The sequence below is a fragment of the Arvicanthis niloticus genome, chromosome 27 (assembly GCF_011762505.2).
Source record: "Arvicanthis niloticus isolate mArvNil1 chromosome 27, mArvNil1.pat.X, whole genome shotgun sequence".
Classification (NCBI taxonomy): domain Eukaryota; kingdom Metazoa; phylum Chordata; class Mammalia; order Rodentia; family Muridae; genus Arvicanthis; species Arvicanthis niloticus.
The window spans coordinates 13,923,989-13,951,541 of NC_133435.1; the positions used below are offsets into that span (position 1 = coordinate 13,923,989).

Sequence of the window (27,553 nt, forward strand, 5' to 3'; positions counted from 1 at the left end):
TAATTTAAATTATGCTTTGCATTGATATATATGTATACATATATATGTGTGTATATATATGTATACATATATATCATTTTATATATAGATAATGATATATATAATATATGTGTAATATATATATTATATATATTATATATATATATAATGGTTTGTAACAGTAACAAAATTATAGTCATAAAGTAGCAATGAGAATAATTTTATGGTTGGGGGTTCACCACAACATGAGGAACTACCTTAAAGGGCCACACAGCATTGGGGAGGTTGAGAACACTGAGAGAAGATGTTCTAGCAAGAAGGAAAGGCTTTGGGATAGTAAACCTGCATTCCTATTCCTTCTTTTGGGTTTGGAGTAAAGACGTTTTCCAGGTCTACTTAAAGTCCTTGAACTGCCGCAGTGGTGTGGAATTGTGGTACAGAAGCTCTGAGTGTCACTAAGAGCATCAGCTGGTGTGCCTTTGCAGCACTGAAGCTAGGCCAGCTCTTACAAGTGTGTGCTGGGTAAGGGGTCTGTGACTGGGGAAACGTGACTTTCATTTTTCTCTATCTAGGTGTTACAACCCTGCTCTTTATTTATGGAAAAGTGCACATGGGCTTCAAGGAAACAAAACATAAATGTTGTGGTTAAAGAATTTGTAATTAAGGTTGGTGCCTCTCATACGCATTCTTTGGCTGAAGGTTCATGTTTACTTTTATGCTGTAGTATATATTTTCAGTGCTTTGCAGCAGGATCTTTTGGTGTCTCTCTCCCACACTGTGTATTATTGCTGGGCACAACTTTGAAAATCAGGATTTTCAAAAAATCCTGTCACTTAAACATCTTTTCTTTAATATACATGATTATTTGTGTTGTTTTATAAAGAGCACTTTTTGAAATAACTTTATAACCCTTTTTATTTATTACCATGTGTGTGTATATATGCATGTGCTTGTGGATACGGGTGTGTGTGTGTGTGTGTGTGTGTGTGTGTATACATTGGCACCATGTAGAGTTCATAGAACAACTTTCTGGAGTCAGTTCTTTCCTCTACTGTGTCTCCCAGGGCTTGAACTCAGGTTGACAGGCTTGCATGCCAAGACTATCCACTGAGCTATTCTACCTGCCTATATTAATACCTCTTATCAGTACAAATTATGAGAGTTTCTCTTTTCTGTTTATTGCATGTGTGTGCTGGGGGGGTTGTATAGGAAGGGAGAGCAGAGATGGATGGGAAAGAAAGGGTAGAGATGACGATGTGATTATTTGTAGTTTATGTTTGGCTTTTATTTGCGATTTAATTTGATTCGTTCAATAACTTTGGTCAGATATTCTCTTTGGCTTGCAGATACGCAAGCGGCAGGTATATATGTGAGATGAGGATTTATTGTGTTTTAAACCAGTATGTAAAGTATTGAAAGAAAAAAGAAACTCCAGTTTTTCTAATAGCATTCAGATTCTGTTTGTTCATTTTCTTATTTATCACTCTGTGTGTGGTGTGTGCATGGCGAGGCAGAAGTTGGCCTTCGGTTTATTTCTCTCCTCCTTATTTATTTATTTATTTTTTTGAGATGAGGTCTCTTATTTATCCTGTACTTCATTGGTAGGTTGCATTGGCTGTTCAGCAGCTCACAGATCCTGCCACACCTGGCCTTTTACGTGGCTGCTTGAGATCAGGGCTCAGGTTCTCGTGGCTTTCACAGAGAGCACTTCACACAGTGAGCATCTCCCAGTCTGACCTTTAAGCTTGACATTGTGCCCATTTATGAGTGGAAAATATGGGAGCATTCTGTTCAGAATGCAGAGTATGGAAAACATGAAGGGGTTTGTGCCAGTAGTGAGAGGAGCTTTGCTTTATAGGTCAGAGACAGATAATGATTGAATCGAGGCTAAATGTATTTCGTCTGTAGTATTGTATAAATAACAGTACATCTTCCAGAATTTTAAAATGTTGTATTTCATTAAATTGTCTTAAATTGTGTTGTGCTAAATAAAGAATTTTCCAGTTTAAATACATGGAGCGCTAAGTGGACCAAAACCTCTTTGAATTCATATGCATTTTCTCTAAGACACTAGGTTAACTGCTGGGATAATAGTGTGTGTGTGTGTGTGTGTGTGTGTGTGTGTGTTAAAATGTTTATTTTAACTTTTTATTTTGGAGGCAGGGCCTTACTTTGTAGTCCCAGCTGGCCTTTAACTCATAGAGATCCCTCTGCCTCTGTCTCCCTAGTGTTGCAATTAGATCTGTGTGCTACTACACTCTGCCATACACTGTCACCTTTACTATGTGTAAAAATGTTCTGTGTAGAGCATTGGGTATCAACAGTTCTAGCAAGGAAACAGTTAATGACACACAGAGGAAAAAGAAGGAGGTCAGTGATCACAGCTTTCGTGCAGGCAGCACGCACAAGGGGCTGTTGGGAGAAAAGCAAGGGCCTTGCCTACAAGCCAGTGCATAGGAAAAGCTATCTGCAAGCAGAGCTTCCTGAACTACGTTTCCAGACCTGATAGAAATTGGATGATTGGTGAAGAGGGGGAAAAGCCTATCCATATAGAACTGGAGGTATGCACAAAGGCAAAGTCTGAAGAAGTTGAACTCAAGAAGAGCTTTGAAGGTGGGCCTCTGTGGCTGGACACATGGTGTGTAGAGTGTAAGACTGAGGATCTGTTAACTAACAGTAGGTGTTATTCATAAGGCAAGGGAAAATAAAGGCCTTGGGTGGTGATAGGTTAGCAAACAGTATGTGCAGGAGTCTCAGTTTGGTAATGTCTTCATTCTGAAAGAACAGTAAAGGAATCCTTCTACTTACCCTGCTGTGTCTCAAACTCTAGCTAGTCAGTTGAGCAGGCACTGCCTCACAAGCCGCTTTTTGCATCCAGCCAAGGAGAATTTGAATTTAAATGGAGAATGCTAGAAAGTTACCAGGGATTTTAACTCAGCAATGAGTTGCCTAGGTTTGGCTTTAAAATAGTTGTGCTGCTGGCGTTTTTTTGAGGGTGGGCTGAGGATATCCGGTGGATTAAAGGTTATCATTTGTATAGCGCTGTGTCAGAGATAGGCGTGAGACTGAGCCAGGACATTCTCCAGAGATGAGCAGGTGTAATTTCCTAGGACGTGGGGTGGAATAAAATGGTCTTCCATCTCAGCCTCCTGCTTCTGATCTTGATTAGTTAAGTTAACTAGGAATATAGTGAAAAGTTGGGTGTGTGTGTGTGTGTGTGTGTGTGTGTGTGTGTGTGTGTGTGTGTGTGTGATGACATCATCTGATTCTGAGTTACCAGTTTCAGTTTCTCCATTGGGTTTTGACTGTGGATACAACATGAACTACTTAATTCCAGACAGCCCGAACAGAAATCCTTATGTAGTTAGTTGAATTCCTGTTTTCTTATTTTCCTTTCTTCAGGAATATCTAGTGTATTTAAATTTAAGTTACTTAATTGTTAACTTTTAAGTCATATATTTTAATTCTCATTTGGGAAGGAATCTATTCTAAATACTTTTCTGCTTTCATTTTTAAAGATCTCACCTATAATCCTTAATACTGTGATGACAATCATGGCTGCTATGTCTCCAAAGACCAAAGAAGATGAATGCAAAGACACAGCTAAGGAGACAGACAATCTCTGGGCTGTCAAATCTATTACTGATTATAACTCTTGGTTTCTCGGGGTTGACATGGCAACAGAAGTAACAGAGAATTTCAGAGACTTTGAACAACCACCAATAGAAGAAAATTGTGTGGTTGCTGTGGAGTCAGTTCAAGTCACCTTAGAATGTGGCCTTGGGCATCGCACTGTGCCCCTGTTATTGGCAGAGTCCAAGTTCTCTGGAAACATTAAAAACTGGACTTCTCTAATGGCGGCGGCTGCTGACATGACACTGGAGGTATGGCCACATGGGCACCTCCAGAGCACAGCTGGAAAGTACCGTTGCAGAATTAAGATGCATGGCTATAGCAAGTGCATGATCTAATGTTTAATGTGATGGTGTAGAATTACCTGTGATCATTATTCTTATAAGTCTTTTGCATAATAATTCATAACAGTAGAGCAACGGGAAGGGGGAACTACATCGTGTTTTGTGTATGCTTCTTAAGGTAGGGTTTTCAAATGTCTTCCAATATAAAACAGTAGCTTAATATACTTTTTCCCATTGATTATATAATTATATGATTAATGTTGAACAATCAAGTAATTGAAGTTCTTCACCTTTTCAGGTTCACTATTATAATGAAACCCATGCCGTCTGGGAGCCACTGATTGAAAGAGTGGAGGGGAAAAAACCATGGAGCTTAAAGCTTAACGTAAGGAAGCCAGCGCTTTTGCACAGTGTGATGCCGAGCTATCCTATTATAGGAGTTTTTAAGTTCACTGATTTTCAAAATTTGGTCTAGGGCCCAGGGAACTCCTTAAAGTTCTTGAGGCCATAACTCCTTTCATAGTAACAGTGAAACAGCACACATAGCTCTTTAATCCTATTTTCTCATGAATGTACAATTGATTTTTTTGAGAGACTGAATACAGAAGTTCAGCAGACTGAATGTGTAGCAGAAGTGAGACTTCATCTGCTTATTGCCGGCCTTTAGGACATTTGTCCAAACCTCTATTCATATTTATATTTTTAAGATTTTTTTTTCCATTAAAATGTTAGCACATTATTTTAAAATATTTTTTTCAGTTTTCATTTCTAATATAGAACATATTGGTAGATAAAACTCATGAATAGAATCTTTTGAATTATGCAGCAATCTTTTTTTAGGTGTGACCTCCCAAAAAATTGAGAATTAATATTATGATGAACTCTGACTTTGACATTTCTCAGAATCCTTGATATGGAGGTATTTTTTTTTCTGGGGACGCAGGACTAAGATATGCTGCTCCTGCTCACCTCTCTGTGGTCATTGGAGGGGTCACACAGAAACTGCTGCAGCAAATTCTTCTTTTAAACGTGATAACTCACTAACCTTTTATCCCATTTCCTTCTGACTAAAGTAGAGATAGTATCTGGTCTGCCTTTCTCTGGCATAATGAGACTGAAAAGGGATATTTAACAAAGGTTTTGAGATGCTATTGGAATGAAAATGTTATTTGTAATAAGTTTGCTCTAAAATCTTACCATATTATTTGTCCAGGAGTAGTAAGAAGAATCCTCTTATCTCCAGATGACTCCTATAGCTAGAGTCCATTGAGAGTTTGGAGTCACCTTCATTGCTAATTAACACAGAACTGTTGTAGGAGCTAGCTTGCCCTGGCAAGGAGTCAGATGATGGGGCTGACTTGTGAGGCTTTCTCTGGAGTGTGTTGAGTATTTCCTTTCCATGGCCTGTGTGCAGGGAGAAGGCATTCTTTGCTGAATCAGAGATTCACATATGGTTGGCAATGAGACCTTGAGGATCTATATTCTAAGATACCCAGTTCAGCTGGATCCCTCCATGTTGAGCTTTTAAAAGCTACCATTGACTAGTTGGCTGATCAGTTCTGTATGCTGTTCATCTTCCTAGGTAAAGAAGAACCCGATCCAGGATAAAAGTTTGATGCCGGGAGATGACTTTATTCCTGAGCCACAAACAGCAGTTCATATTTCTTCAGGAGCTACGATGAACATCACAATATCCAAAAGTTGTCTTAATGTTTTCAACAATTTAGCAAAAGTATGTGTGATTCTAGTCTAGAACATTTCATATAGTATTTAGGAAAGAAACATGTATGGCTTGTTTTTGTTTTTTCATCATCAAAATAAACTTCAGCAAACAGATAGCCATGGTAAAGTGCTCATAGAAACACATTGCTGAGGTTTTACTGGGCTGTGTTCTTTGCAGGGTTTCTCTGAGGGAGCGGCTTCTACTTTTGACTACTCTCTGAAAGACAGGGCTCCTTTTACAGTCAAAAATGCCCTGGGTGTTCCCATGAAGGTGCAGCCCAATCGTAACCTCAGGGTGATGGGTTCCCCTGAGAAGAGTGACATTTATGATGTGGGCTCTGGTCAGCATTTGGAGCTGGAATATGCCAGCCTGGAACCTTCGCGTCAAGGGAAGTTGTCCATCCTGAGCCGGCAGGAGAGCACTTTCTTTACACTGACCTTTGGTATGTATGCTGCGCTTTCTGTTTTTTCAGAGCTTCCCAGGGATGGGGCAGTGCCTTGTTGATAAATCATCCAATAATATTTTCCCAAAGATACCCTGGGAGACATTTGTCAGGGTTTCTAATAAGTAGTTGATAGTTCACCTCTGGGTTTCTTCTAAACATAAGATAGACTTTATCTAATAAGCACCTTATAAAACTTGATTATTAATTACTATGCCCTAAATAATAAGTATCATGTTTCAGAAAGGATTAACATTCAGTTAAAGGAGAAAAGTGACCATACTCAGAAGTCTAAAATATTCATGGTGGTGATACCATTATAAAAACAAGGAAATTATTATCTAATTGAAAGAATAATAAAAATGTTGGACTTTATTTTATTTTGTTTGCTCAATATTTTTATTAAATTATTTATTTACTTTACATCTCCATCAAAGCTTCCCTTCCCTCCTTTGCTCCTAGTCCCTCTCACCTCCCCTTCCCTAAGAGATCCCCTAACGTGTTGTAAGACACTGCCTCTGCTCCCGCTTTAGGAGTCCCATATGAAGACCAGGCTGCACAACTGTTGCATATGTGCAGAGGGCCTAGGTCCGTCCTATGCATGCTCTCTGGTTGGCATTTCAGTCTCTGTGACCCCCTATTTTGTAGATGTTAGTTGATTCTGTAGGTTTTCTTCTGGTGTCCTTAACACCTCTGGCTCCCACAATCCTTCCTCCCCCTCTTCCTTAGGAATCCCCAAGCTCTGCCTAATGATTCGCTATGAGTCTCTGTATCAGTTTCCATCTGTTGGTAGATGAAACCTCTGATGACAGTTATGCCAGTCTTCTGTCTACAAGTATAGTAGAATATTGTTAATAGTGTCTGGAGCTGCCTCCCTCCCAGGGCCTGGGTCTTAAGCTGGGTCAGTTATTCATTGGTTGCCCCTTCCCTCAAATTCTGCTATATCTTTTACCCCCGGACATCTTGCAGGCAAGACAAATTGTGCGTCTAAGGTTTTGTGACTGGGTTGGTGTCCTAATCTCTCCATTGGAAGTCTTGCCTGGTTACAGGAAATGACTGGTTCAGGCTGCACATCCCTCATTGCTTGGAGTCTTAGCTAGGGTTACTCTCACAGAGTCTTGGGACTTTTCATTGTCCTAAGTTTCTAGCTTGTCCTGGATATCTGCCTCCTCCCCCCCCCCCCCAAGTCTACAGGTCTTTCCCAGGACTCTCTCCCTTTCTTCTCCACCCACCTTATCCCTCCTGTTCCTATTCCTACCACTCCCTCAACCAGTCCCCTCCCTCTATCCATATCTAGTGTCTGTTTTATTTTCCCTTCTCAGTGAGATTCAAGCATCCTCCCTAGGGCCCTCCTTGTTACTGAGCTTCTTTGGGTCTGTGGTTTATAGCATGGTTATCCAGTACTTCATGACTAATATTCACTTACACTGAGTATACATCATACCTGTCTTTCTGGGTCCATGTTACCTCTCTCAGGATGATTTTTTTCTATTTGTTTTAGCACACTTACCTCCTCATTGCTTATAGAAAAAGTTTTATGTTAGTAATTGTTTTTATTTTTCTTTCTTTTAATCTCAGAGGCTTAGAAAAGCATATTTCTAATGATGAGAAAACATAACCATGTCATACCTTGTGAGGTGCCATATGGGTGCTGGGAATCAAACCCATGTCCTCAGCAAGAACAACATGTGGCCTTAACTGCTGAGCCATCTCTCCAGGTCTAGGGTTGGTTATTATTAAAAAGTAAATATTTTTAATTCTCTTCCTCTTTAGTACCATATGGTTATACAGAAGTAGCTAGTGTTCCTGTTGCCAGGCCTGGCCGGCGATTGTATAATGTGCGGAATCCCAGTGCCAGCCATTCGGATTCCGTGCTGGTGCAGATTGATGCAACAGAAGGCAATAAAGTCGTCACTCTCCGCTCGCCTCTGCAGGTAATGCTGTCAGGTAATGTGTCCCCTTGGGTGTGCCAGGCAGAGTTCAGTCATTTAGCTGAGATTGGGAGCTGTAGTAAAACTTGCTCAAGTACCTCTGATTATTCAGAAATAAATGCCAAAATGAAGCAGATTCTGCTGCTACCCCACTCTGTTAGTGTGGTTTAACTTAAATGACTTGAAAAGCAATATTTATTTATTTAAGTCCATTTATTTATTTATTTATTTTACTGGCCACAAATCCATAAGCACTTAGTATTTTTCTTTAGCAATTTGAAACTTAAACATCTAAACATTATTATGTTTCTTTAGGCATTTCAAACTGAGACTATAACTATGGTTGTCAAGTAGCATAGCCTCTTAGTATACCATCACTCAAGGCTGTATTTCTTCCAGTGTGTGTGAGGTGTTTGGAATGACCTACTCTCATGTAAAAAAAAGAAAAAGAAAGGCAGTTTAATCTATATAAACATTTTTTTTTCTACTCTTCTGGTTATGCTGAACCTTTTAGTCTTCTCAGCATTAATTATAGGCTGCAGTATGTATCAGTGGAAAGAACACTTCTCCCCACCCGACTCATGCACACAGATTGGACTCATCCTCATTTTGGACCCTGTTACTTTTAAAGTTGTTAGATCCCAGTGCAGTCAGGAAAAGATTTCCATGGCGTTCCTCGTTTCTTTGTCACATGGTGTGTTGATGGGAGGTTGTAATGGAGAAAACATGGCTGAAATCTTCATGCATGGTACATCTTTAATGGTGGTGTAGACTAACTACATACACATATAATATGTAGGTGATGTGGCAGTGCTGATTTGGAACTGTCACTAAAACATTAAGTTTAGTGTTTATATATAATACACCTATTTAGATGCCTAAATGTTGTTGTTAGCCAATGAGAATACCTTCCAATAGTAAGCAGGAGCTTTTTAGATCTTAAATAAATGTGTTTGCTGCTAATGCTTTCTATTTAACTAATAAGTGATTTTAAAAGTTATATATCCACTTCAACAGATTAAAAACCACTTCTCGATAGCATTTATCATCTACAAATTTGTCAAGAATGTTAAGCTGTTGGAGCGCATTGGAATAGCCAGACCCGAGGAAGAGTTCCATGTCCCCTTGGATTCCTATAGGTGCGCGCGGCCGTGCATGTACTTAGCTTCCAAATGGGGTGGTGCTCAGCAGAGCTGGTATGGATGGGCAGCACTGCCAAGGAAGTTAAGGACGTTTAGGGTCTTGGAAGGGTGCTGGGGGTGGAGTTCAGAGAGGTGAGTGTGCACAGTTAGCATAGGGTATATGGAACTATCATAGTGAAGCCTGTTCATTTGTACAATTAGTGTGGGTTGTTAATTACACAAATAAAAATATTTAGAAAAGAAAATAAACTCATGAATTCCTAGTTTTATGAATTGTATTTCTATTTAGGGAGAGCAGCCTTAAATGTTTATTGTCCTAGCCATACAGCGGCCTATTTAGGACACATAAGAGTTTATTCTTTTGATTAGAAATACACGTTATCATTGAATTTACAATAGAAACTCTTCACTTGATATTTAATACTTGGCAATTTTCTAAGGTTATATATTTTATTAGCTTGCCTTTATAGTCAAAATGAAAATATTTCAAGTTGTCCTTTCTCTGTCAGCAGCTTTGTCACTTTGGGCACATTCTAAACTTTCTTAGCTAGGGTTTCTGCGTTTGTAAGAATATTGGTTCCTTACCTTCCGTCTGTAGATGCCAGTTGTATGTTCAGCCGGCTGGCAGCTTAGAGCAGCAGTATGCACAGTCAACCACGTACATTTCCTGGAAGGAAGAGCTTCACCGCAGCAGGGAGGTCAGGTGCATGTTGCAGTGTCCTTCAGTAGAAGTCAGCTTCTTACCGCTCATCGTGAACACGGTCGCCGTGCCCGATGAGCTGAGCTACATCAGTGCCCATGGGGAAGACTGGGATCCAGCCTACGTTATTCACCTTTACCCGCCTCTCACCTTGCGGAACCTTCTCCCGTATTCACTAAGATACTTACTTGAGGTTTGTGACTTCTTCTTCTTCTTCTTCTTCTTCTTCTTCTTATTATTATTATTATTATTATTATTATTATTATTATTATTATTATTTATTATTATTATTATTATTATACAGAGTAAATTCTCATTCTGTTTTGTGGTGTTAGCTTTAATTGCCGTTTCATGTTTTTAAGATGTGTTTATTATTCACTATCCCTGGCATAGTATCAACAGTTCGGCCATAATACTGTGTGCTTTCTGTATTAGCATGCTTCAATCCTCTCAGTGACCTTTGTACTGGGTATGGTCCTTTTGCTCCTTTTTACTGAGTCACAGAGGGATCAGTATCTGATCCAAGGTCCTACTGCTAGACAGTGGTAGAGCTGTGATCTACACCTCAGCAGTTCAGCTTCCCCTTTTCTTTGTTGTTCCTATCACAAATTAAAAACCTAAAACATCTTTTTATTATGTTGTCATGTTACCTAAAGGAGGGGAAAATGCAAATAAGGAAACATCTCATCCTCATGTTTGCCTTAAAGTTTATGCTGAAAATAAAATTCACTATCCCATGTGAGCACATGAGATATTATAAGTATAATTAAATTTGTACATCATAAATATGATTAAACTTATACACTCTATGATGTTTTAAAATTCAGCAGGCTTACGAAGTATTTGGAATCTAAATGATTTCTTTTGTTTATCAAACACTGATCCATTCCTGAGTTATGGAGATAGAAGCTAATTAAATGAACCAAATATTATCTGTATAAAAGAAAGCCACAGTGAGGAAGCCGGTTTCTATTGTGAACATTCATAGTTTTAAAAGACTTATTTTTGTTTTTAAGTGTGTATGTATACACAACTGAGGGCGGTGTCCAAGCAGTCTGGAGGAGGGTCTGTTTCCTGGAGGTGGGAGTCGCAACTGATTGTAAGCCTCTGGATGTGGGTGCTGGCAGCTAAAGTGGCAGTGGTTTCTCCTGTCAGGTCCTCAGCAAGACCAGTAACACTGAGCCTTCTCTCCGGCCCTAACACTCATTTTTAAAGCAGACCCACCTTGCTCAGCATGGCTTTCCTGGTTCTGTAATTGTAGTAGCCACGAGCCATGGTATGGGAATAGAGAGGATGAAACTGGCGCCCAGTAGTTCAAGTGGTTATAATCCAGCTGGTGTCCAAGATCCAGGCTTCCATTTTTGACATAGACACAGATTTTTCTCAAAACTTAGGCTAGGATAGATTTGCCTAGAGGATAGCGAGAAGACACTCCTACTGTGGCTGTGATAGAGGGCTGCCTTTGGAGTCACTAGCAATTGCTGAGAATTTCTAACATGTAAGCATGGTTAGACTTGCCGGTCAGCCTTCCTTGGTACGATATTTAGCACTGTGTACAATATAGATTTTGTTAGTAAAGAAAGGTGCTCAGTAAACTTGGTTTTGTGTGGTTGTTTTTAGGGGACTGCAGAAACCCATGAGCTGGCAGAAGGCAGCTCTGCAGATGTTCTGCACTCACGAATCAGCGGCGAGATCATAGAGTTAGAACTGGTGAAATACCTGGGCAAGAACTGGAATGGACACTTCCGCATTTGCGACACACTTCCCGAGTTCTTCCTAGTGTGCTTTTCCTCAGACACCACGGAAGTGATGACGGTTGACTTGTCAGTTCACGTCAGGCGAATTGGCTGCCGTATGGAGCTGTCTGTCTTTAGTCCCTATTGGCTAATCAACAAAACTTCTCGGGTTCTTCAGTATCGCTCTGAGGAGATACATGTTAAACACCCAGCTGATTTCAGGGATATCATTTTATTCTCTTTCAAGAAGAAGAACATTTTTAGTAAAAATAAGGTATGCTCTAGCAAGTTAAAATAGGAAAGCTACTAAATCTAGAGACTTGGGAATTTAAAGGCATGCTTGGCTGTGTGTGCATTGCTCTTGGTATAAATTAAGTTCAAGAAGACTCTAAAGATGGCAGATTCTAGCTGGACAGTAGGAACTTGCAGCAGCAGTCAGCTGAAGCAGGGCTCCCAGTACTTCACGGGCTATAAGATGACTGCTGTTATGAAAGTCCTGCCGAATGCAACAGCTTTATTTTATTCTGTGCTCCTGTCCTGGTGTGGCATGTGAAAACACCCAGCAGTTGACTTGGCCACCAGTGCTTCCTAAGCCAGCCTTTAGAGAAGAAGCACCGTGTCCAAGCGTGGTCAGTGCTCACTCTTCGACTTTGTGTGTGCTGTATGCTCTCTACCTTGATTGCTAGTTCCCCTACAGTACGTATTTTCCCTGCCCTGTCTTATCTGTTGTTCATTCTTAGACACTGTTCATCACTAATGTATTGAAATTTTTCTGTTTACAGTGACTCTCCATGTTCCAGTCCTGTTGCTTAGAGCCATGGGTCTCAAATTTCAATGTCCATTATTGTCACCTAGATGGCTATGCAATTGTTTGCTGAATCCTGTCCTTAGGTTCACTTTAGTGATTCTGGACAGAACCTGAGATGTATGTCTGTAACAGTCTCAGACGCCAATGCTGTGTGGGAGCAACTTCTAAGAGTTCAGATGAATGCATGCCATTTGAGTTGCTCCCGTGTGTGAGCTTGGGTTGTCCTTATGGTTTTTATGATCTTGGTGGATGGGTAGGGGTGAGCTGACTGCAGGGCACAGGTCAGTCTCTTCTGCAGGATTCCAACTAAATCCCAGAGCTGGAGCACCACTGTCCTCTCACCTACTGCGTTTATCTCTTGTGTGGTGTCATACATATTAGAACGTGCTTACTTTTCTCTGTGTTGAGTTCCACTGAATGCTCACTGAAGATGGCAGCCATGTCCTGTGCTCTAGTCTTTCACAACGTCTGTCCTTTAGCATCTGCTGAATGATGTGAAAGTTTATTTGATGAAACCATTGAGAGCTTTTTATCTGTTATAAATGTAGCATTGGAAATTTACTATTATGATTCCTTTTAAAAACAACACGAAAGACATATCCAAATTCATTTATTTTAATTAAACAACTAAGGAAAAATGTTCACTTATTGCCAAGGTAAATGGGATGGTCAGGGCTATGCTTTTTTGGTTCCCTATACCTATTCAATATGGTTGTGACGGTATTTTTTTGTGTCTGAAGGTGCTGGAGACATTTCTAAAAGTCTAGCACGTTTTCTATGAAGTAAAATTAGTTTTCTCTTTTAGGTTTCTTACATGATGTTATATATTCTCTGGTGCAGGTACAGTTAAAAATTTCAACTAGTGCCTGGTCCAATGGTTTCTCACTGGACACCGTGGGAAGTTACGGGTGTGTGAAGTGCCCTGCCACCAACATGGAATACCTGGTAAGAGGGTCTGCTTTATGACCTTTGGCTTCGTTTGCTTTTTCACACTTCAGTAAACAAGCTGGCTCCTAAAGTGCATGGACGTCTCAAATCAAAATATTTTTTGGAAGATTGTTTATAGATTTCTGATTATTATATCACAGCAGAATTTGAGTTTGTCAAAATTTAAATGGGGTTGAATTCTTTGAATTGGGCAACTTTAGTAATATTCAAGATACACTAAAAATCTTCATTCCATACACCCTGTCAGTTATGTCTTCAATCTTAAGCTTGACTGCTTTTAAGGTGTGAATAATCTGATGCCACATGACCCATTTACTACTGCTTCAGAATTCTAATTTTATTGATAACAGACAAAACAATAACATTTGAGCTTACTAACTATAAAGCAATTAACATTTATATTATTAATAAGTAAAGAAAGTAGACGGTAAATCTGTTTTGCCAGTTGTCATTGAGAGTGTGATCTGTGTTCTGTAGTTGATTTCTGATAAAGCTGATGTGAGAAGCCAGATCTTTCTATGAGAGATAGTAGTAGAATTCAGCTTTAATTAGTTACTTTATACAAGAATTCCTACTTTGTATATTTAAAGCACTTACATGTGTGTGACCTACACTGAATGAAGAACAGAGAGTGATCTCGTTTGTTTTCTTCCCGCAGGTTGGGGTTAGCATCAAGATGAGCAGCTTTAATCTCTCACGAATAGTCACTCTGACTCCCTTCTGTACTGTTGCAAACAAGTCCTCTTTAGAACTAGAAGTTGGAGAGATTGCTTCAGACGGTTCCATACCAACCAACAAATGGCACTACGTTGCTTCTTCAGAGGTAAATTTCCCTAAGATATGACTGATTCATAAATTGTACAGATAAACAGAGATGTGCAAACGTGTGTCTCATACATATGTGTTAACTGTGGCAGCAGCTCCAAGAGATCCTTATTTCACTCTATTAGAAAATAATTGGTGTTGTTTACTATTAGCTCAGTCTAGATGGTTAGCAGTCATTTTCTAGTTATTCCCATATGACTAAAATTGACACACGAACTTGACAGGGCACAGAAGCAAATGCAGTATAAAACTGGAGTTTTTAAGTACACAGGATATGGAGGCATTCTTGATCAATAAGCTCTTGAGTTTCTTATAATGTAATTGCTACAAGTACATGTAGATTAATAGATTTTTATTCTGATGAATGCACTTTGGTTTCATGGTTATGTTAGTAGTGGTGGGGTTTTTTGTTTGTTTATTTGTTTGTTTGGTTGGTTGGTTTTGGGTTTTTTGTTTTTTGTTTTGTTTTTAATGGGTTCTTGCTCTGTAACCCAGGCTGGCCTTAAACTTAGGAACCTCTTGCTTCAGCTTCTGAGTGTGCCACCACACCCAGCTTGTCAATGTTTTTATGATAAAGTGTAGAGGACATTTAAACAATTTTAATGATACTTTACTTAAAATCAGATTTAGACTTGAAAACTTAATTGCCCAAGAGTACTTAATGAGCCAGTGTCTATGTCATAGCACAGTTTTAAAACTGGTATTATACTTATTTTTCAGTGCATTCCATTTTGGCCTGAAAATTTGTCTGGCAAACTTTGTGTGAGAGTGGTGGGCTACGAAGGCTCTTCCAGGCCATTCTTTTACAACCGACAAGACAATGGCACTTTATTGAGCTTAGAAGATCTGGTAAGTCTTCATGTTGTAAAACACTGTGTCTTTGACTTAAAAGTTGATTGAACATATTTCTGTAATCCATGTGTAGAGATCTTGAAGTTCCTTATAGGGCTTCTGTGGACATTTTAATGCCAACATATGTTTGTAAGAACCAGAGCCAGTGAGAACGTCGGAGAGTAAGGGATGTGTTTGTAAAGCTGATTGAATGTGGAATGGTTCCATGAATGTGGAATGGTTCCATGTAACTAGATACTCAGCCAGTAAGCTGAACACACTTCTTTGTTTCTGAAACAGAATGGAGGTATCTTGGTGGATATAAACACTGCTGAACACTCAACTGTCATAACCTTCTCTGACTATCACAAGGGATCTGCACCTGCTCTGATAATGAACCATTCACAGTGGGACGTCCTCACATATAAACAGAGGTATGCGACAAGGTGGCTTTAGGTCTCCACTTTGCTTTCAATGATCCTTGGTCCCTTCTGGGAAATGTTGCAGTTTCACACCCCATATGTCTTCAGACTTTACAACGGTGGTAAGGGGCATGTGGTGTTTACTCCTAATACAATGGCAAGTTCTGACACTACTCACCGAACACATTTGTGTTTCTACAGCAAAACTTACATGTACCATATGAACTGGGACAAATAGATGCTGTTAAAGATCCCAGTCAATTCAAATGGGTCTTTTAACCAAAAGGCTTGACAGCAAACCTAAGAAAAAAATCTTTGGACTTTGAAAGGTCTTTATAAATTTTAGAATGCAGACAAATTATGTAGTAAACATTATTTCTCCCTTAGTAACTTGGTAATGGCAAGTGAACCTATTTCTGGAAATGCATCTCTGGAAGCTGTACTGCACTGCCATATTCTGTCTGCCCAGGCTTCAGAACTGCTAGTTACAGAACGTGTTAGTGTACTTGTTTTGGGGTTGAGTTGTATGTTATTAACTATACAAGTTCATAAGGTCTTTGTGGTGTCTCAGTGCCAAGACATGCTGATCTCCCCCTGTCAATTGTTTCAGTGGGTCAAAGGAGAAACTAGTACTGCTGCCAGGAGAAACTCGACTCTTTGCCTGGGCAGATCCCACTGGCACCAGGAAACTCACTTGGAACTATGCAGCTAACTTTGGGGAGCATGATCTCTTAAAGGTACCATTTGATATGGAAGTGCTGTTTTCATAGAACCAAAGTGAACTGAAATGTTTTAAGAAAATTACTTTTGTGCTTTATATTGCAAATAATTTGTACTAGTTGTTTCTCTGGTTGCTACGATAAAGTCCCTGGCAAAGCATCTTTAAGGAAGAAGGTATTTGGGCCTCTGTAGTTCATGGGGATACAGTCTGTCAAGACAGGGAAGGTGAAGCAGCTGGCCACATTGGAACTGAAGTGACAAAACAGAGAGATGAATGCTGGTACTCATCTTGCTTTTTCCTTTTGATTCAGGTTAGGACTACAGCTCCCGGAAGGGTGATGTCCATATTTAGGTGTATTTATCTACTTTTATTTAGAAAATCCCTCACAGACATGTCCAGAGATACGTCTCCAAGGTGATTCTAGATCCCATCAAGTTGACAGTCAGTATGAACAATTCAATCACACAGCCAAACATTTGCTTTTATATACTAGCCTTCCATCCCTTGACCTTGTCCTGTGACCATTTAATAAGGCAAAATGAATTCGGTCAGCCTTCTCAAGACCCTCCAGTCTTCAACAGTCCCAGCACTGTTTAGAGCTGTGAGTCCTGGACAATCATGAAGAAGTTACATATTTCCAACCTATAGTGGCATAGAGTAAATATTTCTCGTCCCAAAAAAAGGATGAGGACAAAGCATGAATGATCATACACACACGAGAGAACTCAGCAGGGAGAGAATGAAAATCTGCAGCTCCATGTCCAGCATCTAGGGCTTGTGAGGAATCACCTGAGGTCCAGAGGGCTGGGTAGCCCTGCCCTGCCAGCTCTGCTGCCTGCGTCGGACACAGCCACTCTCTATGAAGCACCCCCACCTCCACACCTGAAGCTTTTCTCACAGATGTCCCCTGGTTCCAGCATCTCAAACATCCTGGGATTTCCACTGCCATTTCGGTACCCCTGACACACACACAAACATAACATAGACACACACACACACACAGCTTCTTATGATGATCTCTTAGTGGCCTCTGGGCAGGAGCTGCTCTCCAGTTTGGAGACAGGTAATTATCTTACCACACTGGTGCCAGTAAAGCATGCTCATGATCCTGCTCAGTGCCTGGTCAGCACTAGCCAGGAACTCAGACTAAGGGACTACTCTGTCCATGATAGGGAAAGAATGATGTGTGTGTGTGTCCACATGTGTGTTGGCACATACATGAGTCTGTGAGTGCAGGTACTTATAGGTGTAATACCCTAAAATTGATTTCTGGTGTCTTCCTCAGTCATTTCCTACTTTATCAAGACAGGGTCTCTAATGTGGCTAGTCTAAGTAGCCAGTTTTCCCCAGAATTATCTGTTTCAGCCTCCAAAGTGCTGGGATTATAGGCAACCACACTCTCCTAGCTTTTAAATAAGTTCTAGAGCTCCAAAATTTAGATCCTGCTTGAAGGATCTGCTTTATCCATTGTGCCATATCCCCAGACCTGGTGAGTGTTGCTGTATTTTTATGTAAGTGCTGACTTCATATCAGTTTGATGACTGGAGTTCTCTATCTTACAGTCATCCTTCTTAAACTTTTCTGATCTTCCCCAGTTATGATATTCAGTTTTAAGTATGAAAATTCCATACATGTTTAACTCAACGTCTTTCTTTCTCCAGGATGAGTGTGGTCAGTTTCCATATGATGCAAACATCCAGATACACTGGGTGTCCTTCCTCGATGGGCGCCAGAGGGTTCTGCTTTTCACAGATGATGTTGCTTTGGTTACCAAAGCACTCCAAGCCGAAGAAATGGAACAGGCTGATCACGAAGTAACCTTGTCGCTCCACAGCCTGGGGCTCTCTCTGGTTAACAACGAAAACAAGCAGGAAGTCTCATATGTTGGAATCACCAGGTAGATACAAAGGGAGATAAGATCTAGGAATCTTTAAAAGCCCCAAGTTCATAATACCCATTTAGTGAGAGTATATACAGATCCATGTTGTCAACTTGACATATTTACTAAGTAACTGTTTGAACTGCCAGGTGTCACAGAGGACTCAGGAACCTTCTGTGCCTTCACAATATTCATGTCAGTTGGCAGGGAAGAAAGTCAGTCAGCCCTTTCCCTCTCTCCATTCCTCCTTCCTTCCCTCCCTCCTTCCTTTTTTGTTTTAAAAACTGAGTTACAAAAACATCGAAAAGAACTGAAAATAGTATCTGCATCTGCAGTAGAAATGATTAATTTATGCAGTGGAATTTGGGGAACTAGTGTACCTTGGGAGAAGCCACTAGAAATAAATTAGAAAAAAATGTTCATAGGGGGAGCAAGATACACACACACACACACACACACACACACACACACACACACACGCTGTAATATGTATTTGACAGGTTTGGGATGTGGAGTTCAAGAACACTGAGATGGATCATTGAAGGTTAATCGTTTACAGATGCATGTTGGGGAGCACACTCCTAGGAGAGTTCATGTTCCAGCATCAAAGACAACATTGCAGGGACAACATAGAATAGAGTCAGGCCCATGTGGCAGCATCTGGGTTTCTTGTTACCAATCTCTGAGGAAAGGGGCAGGTTTCCCAAGTGAACAGTAGCTAAGTTCTCTGATGCCCCAGCAGGCAGCCTGGAGAGGGTGGGGAAGGAAATGTGTGGGCACCAGTAACTAGAGGTACTGTGAAATATAAGAGCTGTGTAAACTCACTCCCTTAAGTGAGACATCTAACTGGAAGTTTGTTAGCTAGAGATTCACTGGGCCTGCCCACCTGTGAGGAGGGGGAGGCCAGCCAGTCCCTCCATACCTGAGCAGCAGCTTGCTCTGGATTCTAAGCTTTTTATTGTTAGTTATTATGTTACTTATTATTAGTTACTTATTATGTCATTTATTATTAGTTATTATGGTTATGGTTATTTAGAACTTTTGCAACTAGTTATTTCCTCTGGTTCTGTTTCTACTGAGAAAACACTTGTGTGGTCATCTTGTCTCCTAATCACAGTGAGTTTGCTAACTTATTTTGAGGACAGTTTCCCATAAGGGAACAATCTGTTTAGATGCCTGTGAACATGAAGACATTTTTCCAGGGTTCTTGGATTTTATCAGGAAGAGCTGCTGGGTTTATGTAGCACATAGGTAACATCATTGGCTAGTATCAGCAAACTAAGTAAATTAAAATATTATAGATTTATATTTATTTTACATAGTTTAATATACCTCAATGAAGTATGAATGATAAGTCACAGTTAAACCACTGCCTATTTATATATAGCGTTTGATTTCAAACCAAAGTGTTTAATATTGAAAATATGGAAAAAACCCAAATAACATTTTATGGGAAGTGAAGTTATATGAGGTTTACAGTGCACAGCATGTGAGTGGTTGGGGAGTGTATTTATTGTCATGAGTGTGCTTTCTCACTGCTGCTCAATGCACTCAAATCACTGTGAATATTGTCTTGCTATATTGCTTATTTATTCTTACTACTGGATACTCATCATGTGAAAACAGGAAGAATAGACTTTGAATGTCTCTCTTTTAGGGCATAGCAGAAGAAGCATTATTCTTGACAAAGCATTAATTTATTACAAAATGCCATTATTGCTGTGCCAGAAGAATATGGAAGACACTGACACTTCCAAACTAAGCATGCATGCAGGTGAACAGGGTCTGGAAAAGTTAGAAAGCTCTAAGACAGAACATCTCACCACAACACAAGTTTTCACAATGATCAACATGAATGAGGCAATAGCCAAAGTCAGCTTCTGAGGGACTCATTTGTTAAGTCTAGCAAGGAAAGCCTTTTGTAGTCGTAGGCTGGTTGAGCCTGTCTGATTGCAGCAGCTAAAGAAATCTGTGCAGAGATGATAAATTACTTAAGCCCATTAGCTTCTGTGAGGGCAGTTGTACATGGAGTCGAGGACGTTTAAAACAATATCAGTCAGCTACAAAAGGCTGGTGACACAGATGGCTCTCCAGCTCTGAGGAGTCAGCTGGTGCTCCTGTGATGTGGAAGCTCCCAGGCTCTGAGGAGTCAGCTGGTGCTCCCTTGCACTCAGTCCCTGCATCTGGGAAGTCATGGCAGAGCTTAAAATGGATGGTGAGAATATTTCCAAATGAGAAAGATAAATTCTGCATGACTGAGCTGAAGTCTAAAATGTGTTAGGACTGGGAACAAATTCTTAGTTGGTCAGGTTCATAAAACGTTGAAAGTATGAAGCATTTCACACCTTCTGTTCCTTGTATTATGTGTCAGCAGATGGTTGGTGGGAAATACTTAAATCTGTTGTGTGTTGTCAAACTCAGTCTATGATTTAACCACCATCATTTCTGTGACTTGATGGCAGAAGTTCATTGTCCTGTGTCTTACCACAGAGCAGTTGAATGATGTAGCTAGCAATGGAAGCCTCTCACTGTACTATTTAAATTCTGAGCCCAGAGTAAAATCTTTCTGAAGGAAATAGTTACCCTTGTGCACTGCTCGCACTCTTAACTGGAACTTGAAACCATCCGTTGCTTAAGGAGTTGACAGTGTTTCTATATGAACTTTAATTGAGAATTTGAATGCCAGATGACAGTACTTATATGTAAAATTCATGTTGCCACAATCTCAGTTTTAAGATAGGTAATGCTTAAATCATAGTTATGTCAGACCATTGGTGTATATTTCCCATGCTGTCTGAAGTTAAAAGTTCTCCAATGCCCATATGTTTAGAGAGGACATATTTTATATCATAAGCCTTCAGTTGGAACAACATTTTGTCTGATCTTGATTGTGTGTGTTCATGGAGGAAATGTTTGCATTTCAACATCCATCTGTCCAGTTGAGGACCTTTCTTATAATCTGAGTATTTGCAATGTATTGATGGGCTAAAAGGCAAGTATCAACACAAGAATCTATTAGAATTTTATAAACCCCTCACAGGTAATAAATAAAGTAGAAATAAAATAGATACATTGTTTTCATAGGTTGATGTCAGTACTCGGCAGTAAATGTCTGTAATGATGTTATAAAATAGTTGTTATAAGTCAGCACAAATATAAGGCTGGAGAGATAGAGCAGAGGTTAAGAATATGTACTATCCTTGTAGAGAATCCAAAGTAGAGTCCCAGCACCCATGTTGGGTGACTCAGAAAAAACTCTAACTTATGTTTCTGATGCCCTCCTTTGGTCTCTGTGAGCACTACGCACACATGCATGCACATGCGCACGCACGCGGGGACACACGCACACACAGTTGCATAAATGCAAATCTTCATTTTAAAAAATCCACTTGAATAATTTGCACTTGATTTTGATAATCAGGAACAATAATTATGTAAAATGTTGGCTTATTCACAAGAATTTTTTACATAGACATGTTTCTAAAAATTGTGTTTAGTTTTTTTTATATTTTAAGTAACATTAGTTTAAAATTTTTATGGAAGGTTTTCTTTCTTCCCTTGACATCATCAATGTATGATCTCTGTGGTCCTGTACAAAAACAAACAAACAAACAAACAAACAAACAGTGTGCTGCCATGAAATATATTTTCCTCTAGCTTTATTCTTCATGCTCCTCCGAAGGCAGGTGAAATTTGCTGTTTTAAAAGAATCTCTTGCATCAATGTCATTTTCACAGGGTGTTGATATCCAGATAAATACAAAATTCAGCAACAGTTCTATGAAAATATATACTCATAGCTTAATTTCCTTTGTGAATTATTTTAGCTCAGGTGTTGTTTGGGAGATGAAGCCAAAACAGAAATGGAAGCCATTTAGTCAGAAGCAGATAATGTTGCTGGAGCAGTCTTATCAGAAGCATCTTACATCACAAGACCGTGGCTGGATTAAGCTGGACAGTAATTTTGAGGTATGGTTTGTGGTTTTACAGTTTTATAGGTACTTTGGTCTAGATAGTGGTACTACAGGGGGGTAAAGTTTTAATGTCCTGTGTACAGAGACCAACTTAAAAGTGAGTAGACCTGTATTTATTGGAGGGATTGTCAATACACTTAATTAAAACATAGTTTCAAAACTACCTTTGTCTTTCTTCTGTGTTTATTGGTTGTTCTTCCTGCTGATCAGTTCCGTAGAACTTGTTTTCAGTAAGCTTATGGTAACGTTATGACTGCTGACACATTTTCTCACATTTTCAGTAGCACCTTCACGTTGATGAATATAGATCACAAGATTATATACTTCATGGTTAGAAAACGCTGTTATGTCACCCAGTGTGAATGATTCCTGGATGTATAAGCATCTGCAAATAAAGGTGTGCTCTCCATGGTCACACAGAGTAAAAACACAAAGTCTTCTTTGCTTCACAAAGAATCCAGAAGCTTCACTGCACATCTGGACTGCTCTGCTGTGGGCCTGAGCTTTGGTTGCTCTTGTTTTTGCTGTCTGAGGGCAGAGTTTGCACAAACCTCTAGTCATGTGCCTTTCCTACACGCATCAGTGTTTGTGGGCTGGATGATAATGAGTATGCCATTAAGTCATACAAAAAAAAAAAAAGGCTTATCTTCATTATTAAACCATCTTGCCTAAGGATTACCTGGAATTGGGCTGGAGAGATGGCTCAGCAGTTAAGATCGCTGGCTGTTCTTACAGAGGACTGCAGTTCAATTCCCACCACCCAGTGGCAGCTAACAATGTCCATTAACTCCAGTTTCAGGTCATTTGGTGCCCTCTTCTGGCCTTCACAGGCACTTCACGCAGTGACACACATGCACATCCAGGCAAAACACTCACACACATAACGTTAAAATAAATAAAACCTTTAAAATGAATGGCCTGGAATTCAGTATTGCTATTAATTTTTCCTATAAAGCATTTTAAGTCTAATTTCATAATTGCAGTTTCCTAATAAGTGTTAGGAAGACAATGCTTCTGCTGCACAGGCCAAAGGTGCATATGACCCAAAGAGCCCTTCTGGTTGGTGCAGTGGCTTGTTCATTTAGTGTATGAATTTGGGAGGCTGGAGCAGGAGGATTGCTGTGAGTTTGAGGACTGCCTAGGCTATAGGGTGAGATCCAGTCTCAAAGGAAAACAAATGAAACAGAATAAAGCAAGTGGCAAGTAAGACAGGGAGATGACCCTGTGCTCACTCAACACAAGGTCATGAATTCGATGTTTTAGATGCCAGCTCATCACAAAAGCACATTTGTTTCTTACAGGTCAATTTTGACAAAGTTCCGATGGAAATGCGCCTTCCTATCCGGTGCCCTATTAAACGGGACTTCTTATCTGGGATTCAGGTTGAGTTTAAGCAGTCTCCTCACCAGAGAAGCCTTAGGGCCCGGTTGTACTGGCTTCAGGTAACTAAGTAGATCTCTGTGACCTCTTAGGAAAACATGAAAGTGAGACCTAATTTATTCTGTGATTTGTATTAAGTTATTATCTTCTGGGGTGCAGCTTGAGAAGAGTATGTGTAGTGTGCATAATGCCTTTGGTCCAGTCCTCAGAAATAAAGTTGTGTGTGTGTGTGTGTGTGTGTGTGTGTTTCCCCCTTTTCTCACCCTGTGGGTTCAGCTGCTCAAATCAAAGCACTGCATACTATTAAGAGTATCACTCTGACCACTGGCCTGCCAAGAGTGTTTTCTTACATTATTACTTGTTCTTAAATGTTCTTTTCAGTTTGCCATGATAGTCTTAATTAATATTTTTCTGTCATTCTTTATGGCAAAGAACAGGACTCTATTGGGCCGTGTTTGGGGTGATTGCTTGCTGGTCCTCCCTCCTCTGCCCGCTCTTCCCTCTTCTCCTCCCCCTCCCTTCATTCTCCCTCCACCTCTACCATGTTTTATTTAGAATACTTTCTGCTCTTTCTACTTTTTATAATTTTATGTTCACTCAATTCTTTCATTTTATTTGAGCCCACAGAATCAGACTGTCACATTTCAGTGTGCAGAAGTCTGCTGCACACAGTCAGTGCAGCTCTGAGGGTTTCCATTTATTCTTAAGGATGGCACATAACGTTTTTCATAAAGTGAAGCTGCTAATGGCACCTCCTGTGCATGCAGATGCTGAATTATTGTCTCTGCAGCCAAGTGTTTATGTTGGGCTTATTCTAACCTGACCAAATGGTTTGTGCTTCCAGGTCGATAGTCAGTTACCAGGTACAATGTTTCCAGTTGTCTTTCATCCCGTGGCTCCTCCTAAATCCATTGCTTTGGATTCAGGTAAAAAAAAAAGAAAAAGAAAGAAAGAAAGAGAAAAAAAAAGAAAGAAAAGAGAAATATCGCCACACTCTTCATTAAAATTTTAGAAGCTATTAGTCTGACTAATGCAAAGGTTGACTTTGTTCTTCTATATCATGTTTCTTTTAGAACCCAAACCTTTCATCGATGTGAGTGTAATTACGAGGTTCAATGAATACAGCAAAGTCTTACAGTTCAAGTGAGTAGAGGTCTACTGTTTGGCTCCAGGAATTGAAACAAGGGTCAATTTTGAAAACTAATTTGTTGTTTGTTTGTTTGTTTGGGAGTGGCTTCTGTAGAAAATCTCTTTTCCTGAACTTTTAAATACTTAAACATATTTTAAAGTAGTCTGTATATACTTTACAACTCAGAATTATTTTACTCCTCTCTAATGCCAATTAGAATATAAAGTATACAGATCCATGAGCTGTATTCTTTAAAGCAGCATCTTGAACTTTAGAAATCAGATGATATGTACTATGTCTTCTAATTTATCATCTCTCCTGTGACGTGATAAATGTGGGCATTTGGGACTCTCAGTGATAAGTGCTAATGCAGCAGTATTGCTTTACTTTTGGTTTTCTCTGTAATAAATAGTCTCAGCTTAAAGAGACTTCATTCTTATTAGCATAATGTTAAGACACAAAGAAGTAAGAACTGTAGCCTTTGGGTGAAAAAATCAGTTATAAACATTTTTTTGTTTGTTTGTTTGGTTGGTTGGTTGGCTGGTTGGTTGGTTTTGAGACAAAGTCTCACTATGTAGCCCTGGCTATCCTCAAACTAACAGAGATACACCTGTCCTTGCCCTTCTGTGTAATGGGCTCAAATATATGTACCACTACTCGTAGCTTAAAACATATATATATGTTCTCCCACAGGTATTTTATGGTTCTCATCCAGGAAATGGCCTTAAAGGTTGATCAGGGGTTCCTTGGAGCTGTTATTGCCCTGTTTACCCCCACAAGTGATCCTGAGGCTGAAAGAAAACGGGTAACAATTTTTATTTCTTGAGCCAAACATAAAGAAAAAAATTAACCATTTTTGAACTAATTCTTGGAGTAAGAAAAAAATTAACCATTTAATATTTTTTTCAGACAAAGTTAATCCAACAAGATATTGATGCTCTCAACACAGAGTTGATGGAATCTTCAATGACTGATATGTCAATCCTGAGTTTCTTTGAACATTTCCACATTTCCCCTGTTAAGGTTTGTTATTAGAAGGTAGATGTGATTGCCTCTGAGCTTTGGAAGGGTCTGTAAACCAGTGTAGCTTCATTTGTTACATCGGGTATTTGGTAGGGTTTCATTTGACTAATAGTGACAATTAAGAATCCTCTGTGACATATGTGCAGCCGTAACTCCCACAGAGGAGCCATCAGAGTGTGTTCTCCAGTGTTGAATTAATAACCCCTGTGCTCAGGAAGAAGCTGACAGCGATGTTTCTTAATTAAGCGTAGAGTGCTCACCAGTGTTTAATGTTTGGGTTGCACTTTGTAGCAGCCACCGCTGTCTAAACAGAGCTGCAGTGGACGCCCTCCCCAGCACGGGAAAGCGCTGAAGTGGGCATTATGCTGTTGATGTGGTGCTTCTGCTTCTTCTCGAGTGTGATCCTAACTAAGAGAGTGGAAAATTGAATACCTTTCACTTCCCTGACTTCGTACTTTGTGAACCCATTTCCTTTCCTCCTTTGTTGTCCTTTTCAGCTCTTACAGGGAAGAATGGCTTCTTAGTAAATACAGAAATGCAGTCAGCTAGAGTGCACTGTGCTTGCGTAATGGTCCAGATCGACAATTACAATATTGATGCTCCTTTGCGTTCTCAGGAACCGACCACAGCACCATAGACTCAGTTATATTCACCAGTCTGTTCAGCTTACAGGATGTATAAAACAGAATTGCTATACCAAACCATTCTATTAGTTTGGAGATATCCAACATTTTCAGAGCACTAAGTCTAAAACTGACTTATGTAATAGATTATATACAGTTTGGTTCTAATCAACAAGTAAAGATCAGTTGTTATTACTGGGATTAATGTTTTCAACACAAGTTTTTAGAGTTCATTATTGTTGATTGTTTTTATAAATGCGTTGCCTGAATTAGATAGAAGTAGATGCTTAGCCATTGTTTTACCTGGTGGAGTGTTTGTGTTGGTGTTTTTACTCTCAGATGGTGATTCCATTTTGCAAAGGATTCTAGTCTTTTCCATCTGAACACAGAGGTGTTTATTGACTTTTGGAGTGGAACTTTAATCTTAGATCAGATTAATTTGTATTTTATGGAAAGACAAGCAGAAATCAAATGCACACATGCTGAATCTGTTCTGTAGTATGTGAGCAGGGCTCGGGAGGCTTCCCCAGGGCACTTTTGGTCTGGAACTACACAGCTTTGTTTGAGTTTTTCCTCTATCGAATTCTATTTTTCTTTCAGTTGCATTTGAGTCTGTCTTTAGGATCTGGAGGTGAGGAATCAGACAAAGAGAAACAAGAAATGATTGCAATTCATTCTGTGAACCTACTGTTGAAAAGCATAGGTGCCACTCTGACAGATGTGGATGACCTCATATTCAAGTAAGGACCTTGTTAAAGTACATGCTGGGAGCCACTCCTTCTCAAAGTGCTTCAGGCATTGCTTCTCCCCATTAGTGCAGCCTTGGAGAGCCTTCCTGCCTGGGACTAAAAGAATGTGCTCTGTGTCTAGTTACATTCCGGGCCTTAGGACAGGTTATAACTTGGGTTATGTGTGAATATTTAATAAAAACCTAATTGTTTTGATACATATATTATGAATTGACCATGTTTTACTACTGAGTTCTAGTTAGAAATGTGATCTGTAGCCAAGAGTAGAGAGGAGAACCCCTTGCTGCACAGTAGAGGAGGCTGTGTGTGCATGCCAGCTGTGTCTGCATGCTGTAGCTATCCAGTGAGCTGAATAGTGCACAAAGGTATTGGAATAAGAGGTGACCAGAGAGAAAAACTCCTTTTAGATTCTTACCATCTCACATATGTGCTAAATTTCTGAGAAAACAAGGAAAAAATTTTAAAATCCAAACTGAAAGACTTGAAAAAGTTAAGGGCTAGGGAGAAAGCTCAGCTGCTGAAGTGCTTGAGGCCTGAGCTCAGTTCCCAGAGCCCACACAGAGTCCAGCTGTGCTGGTCTGCACTGTGCTCTTAGTGCTGCTGGCCAGGTGGAGCCAGGTGGGTCCCCGGGTCTCACTGTGCAGCCAGTCCAGTCTACTTGACCATTTCCAG

At 39.9% G+C, this 27,553-nt stretch overlaps 1 protein-coding gene across 4 annotated transcripts in view; it reads left to right on the forward strand.

Annotated features, from left to right (window-relative positions):
- Vps13c (vacuolar protein sorting 13 homolog C) overlaps positions 1-27,553 on the forward strand; it is a 148,204-nt gene that overhangs the window by 96,329 nt on the left and 24,322 nt on the right. For all 4 annotated transcript variants that reach the window (XM_076926172.1, XM_076926169.1, XM_076926170.1 and 1 more), the window contains 22 exons: positions 552-644; positions 3,498-3,863; positions 4,195-4,281; positions 5,479-5,628; positions 5,797-6,061; positions 7,835-7,995; positions 9,010-9,131; positions 9,733-10,027; positions 11,455-11,844; positions 13,219-13,323; positions 13,985-14,149; positions 14,872-15,000; positions 15,283-15,416; positions 16,015-16,141; positions 17,787-18,022; positions 21,831-21,972; positions 23,279-23,419; positions 24,202-24,283; positions 24,431-24,500; positions 25,180-25,291; positions 25,396-25,509; positions 26,733-26,872. In XM_076926172.1, the coding sequence (XP_076782287.1) occupies positions 552-644; positions 3,498-3,863; positions 4,195-4,281; positions 5,479-5,628; positions 5,797-6,061; positions 7,835-7,995; positions 9,010-9,131; positions 9,733-10,027; positions 11,455-11,844; positions 13,219-13,323; positions 13,985-14,149; positions 14,872-15,000; positions 15,283-15,416; positions 16,015-16,141; positions 17,787-18,022; positions 21,831-21,972; positions 23,279-23,419; positions 24,202-24,283; positions 24,431-24,500; positions 25,180-25,291; positions 25,396-25,509; positions 26,733-26,872 (3,626 nt within the window). The remainder of the gene's footprint in view (positions 1-551; positions 645-3,497; positions 3,864-4,194; positions 4,282-5,478; positions 5,629-5,796; positions 6,062-7,834; positions 7,996-9,009; positions 9,132-9,732; positions 10,028-11,454; positions 11,845-13,218; positions 13,324-13,984; positions 14,150-14,871; positions 15,001-15,282; positions 15,417-16,014; positions 16,142-17,786; positions 18,023-21,830; positions 21,973-23,278; positions 23,420-24,201; positions 24,284-24,430; positions 24,501-25,179; positions 25,292-25,395; positions 25,510-26,732; positions 26,873-27,553) is intronic.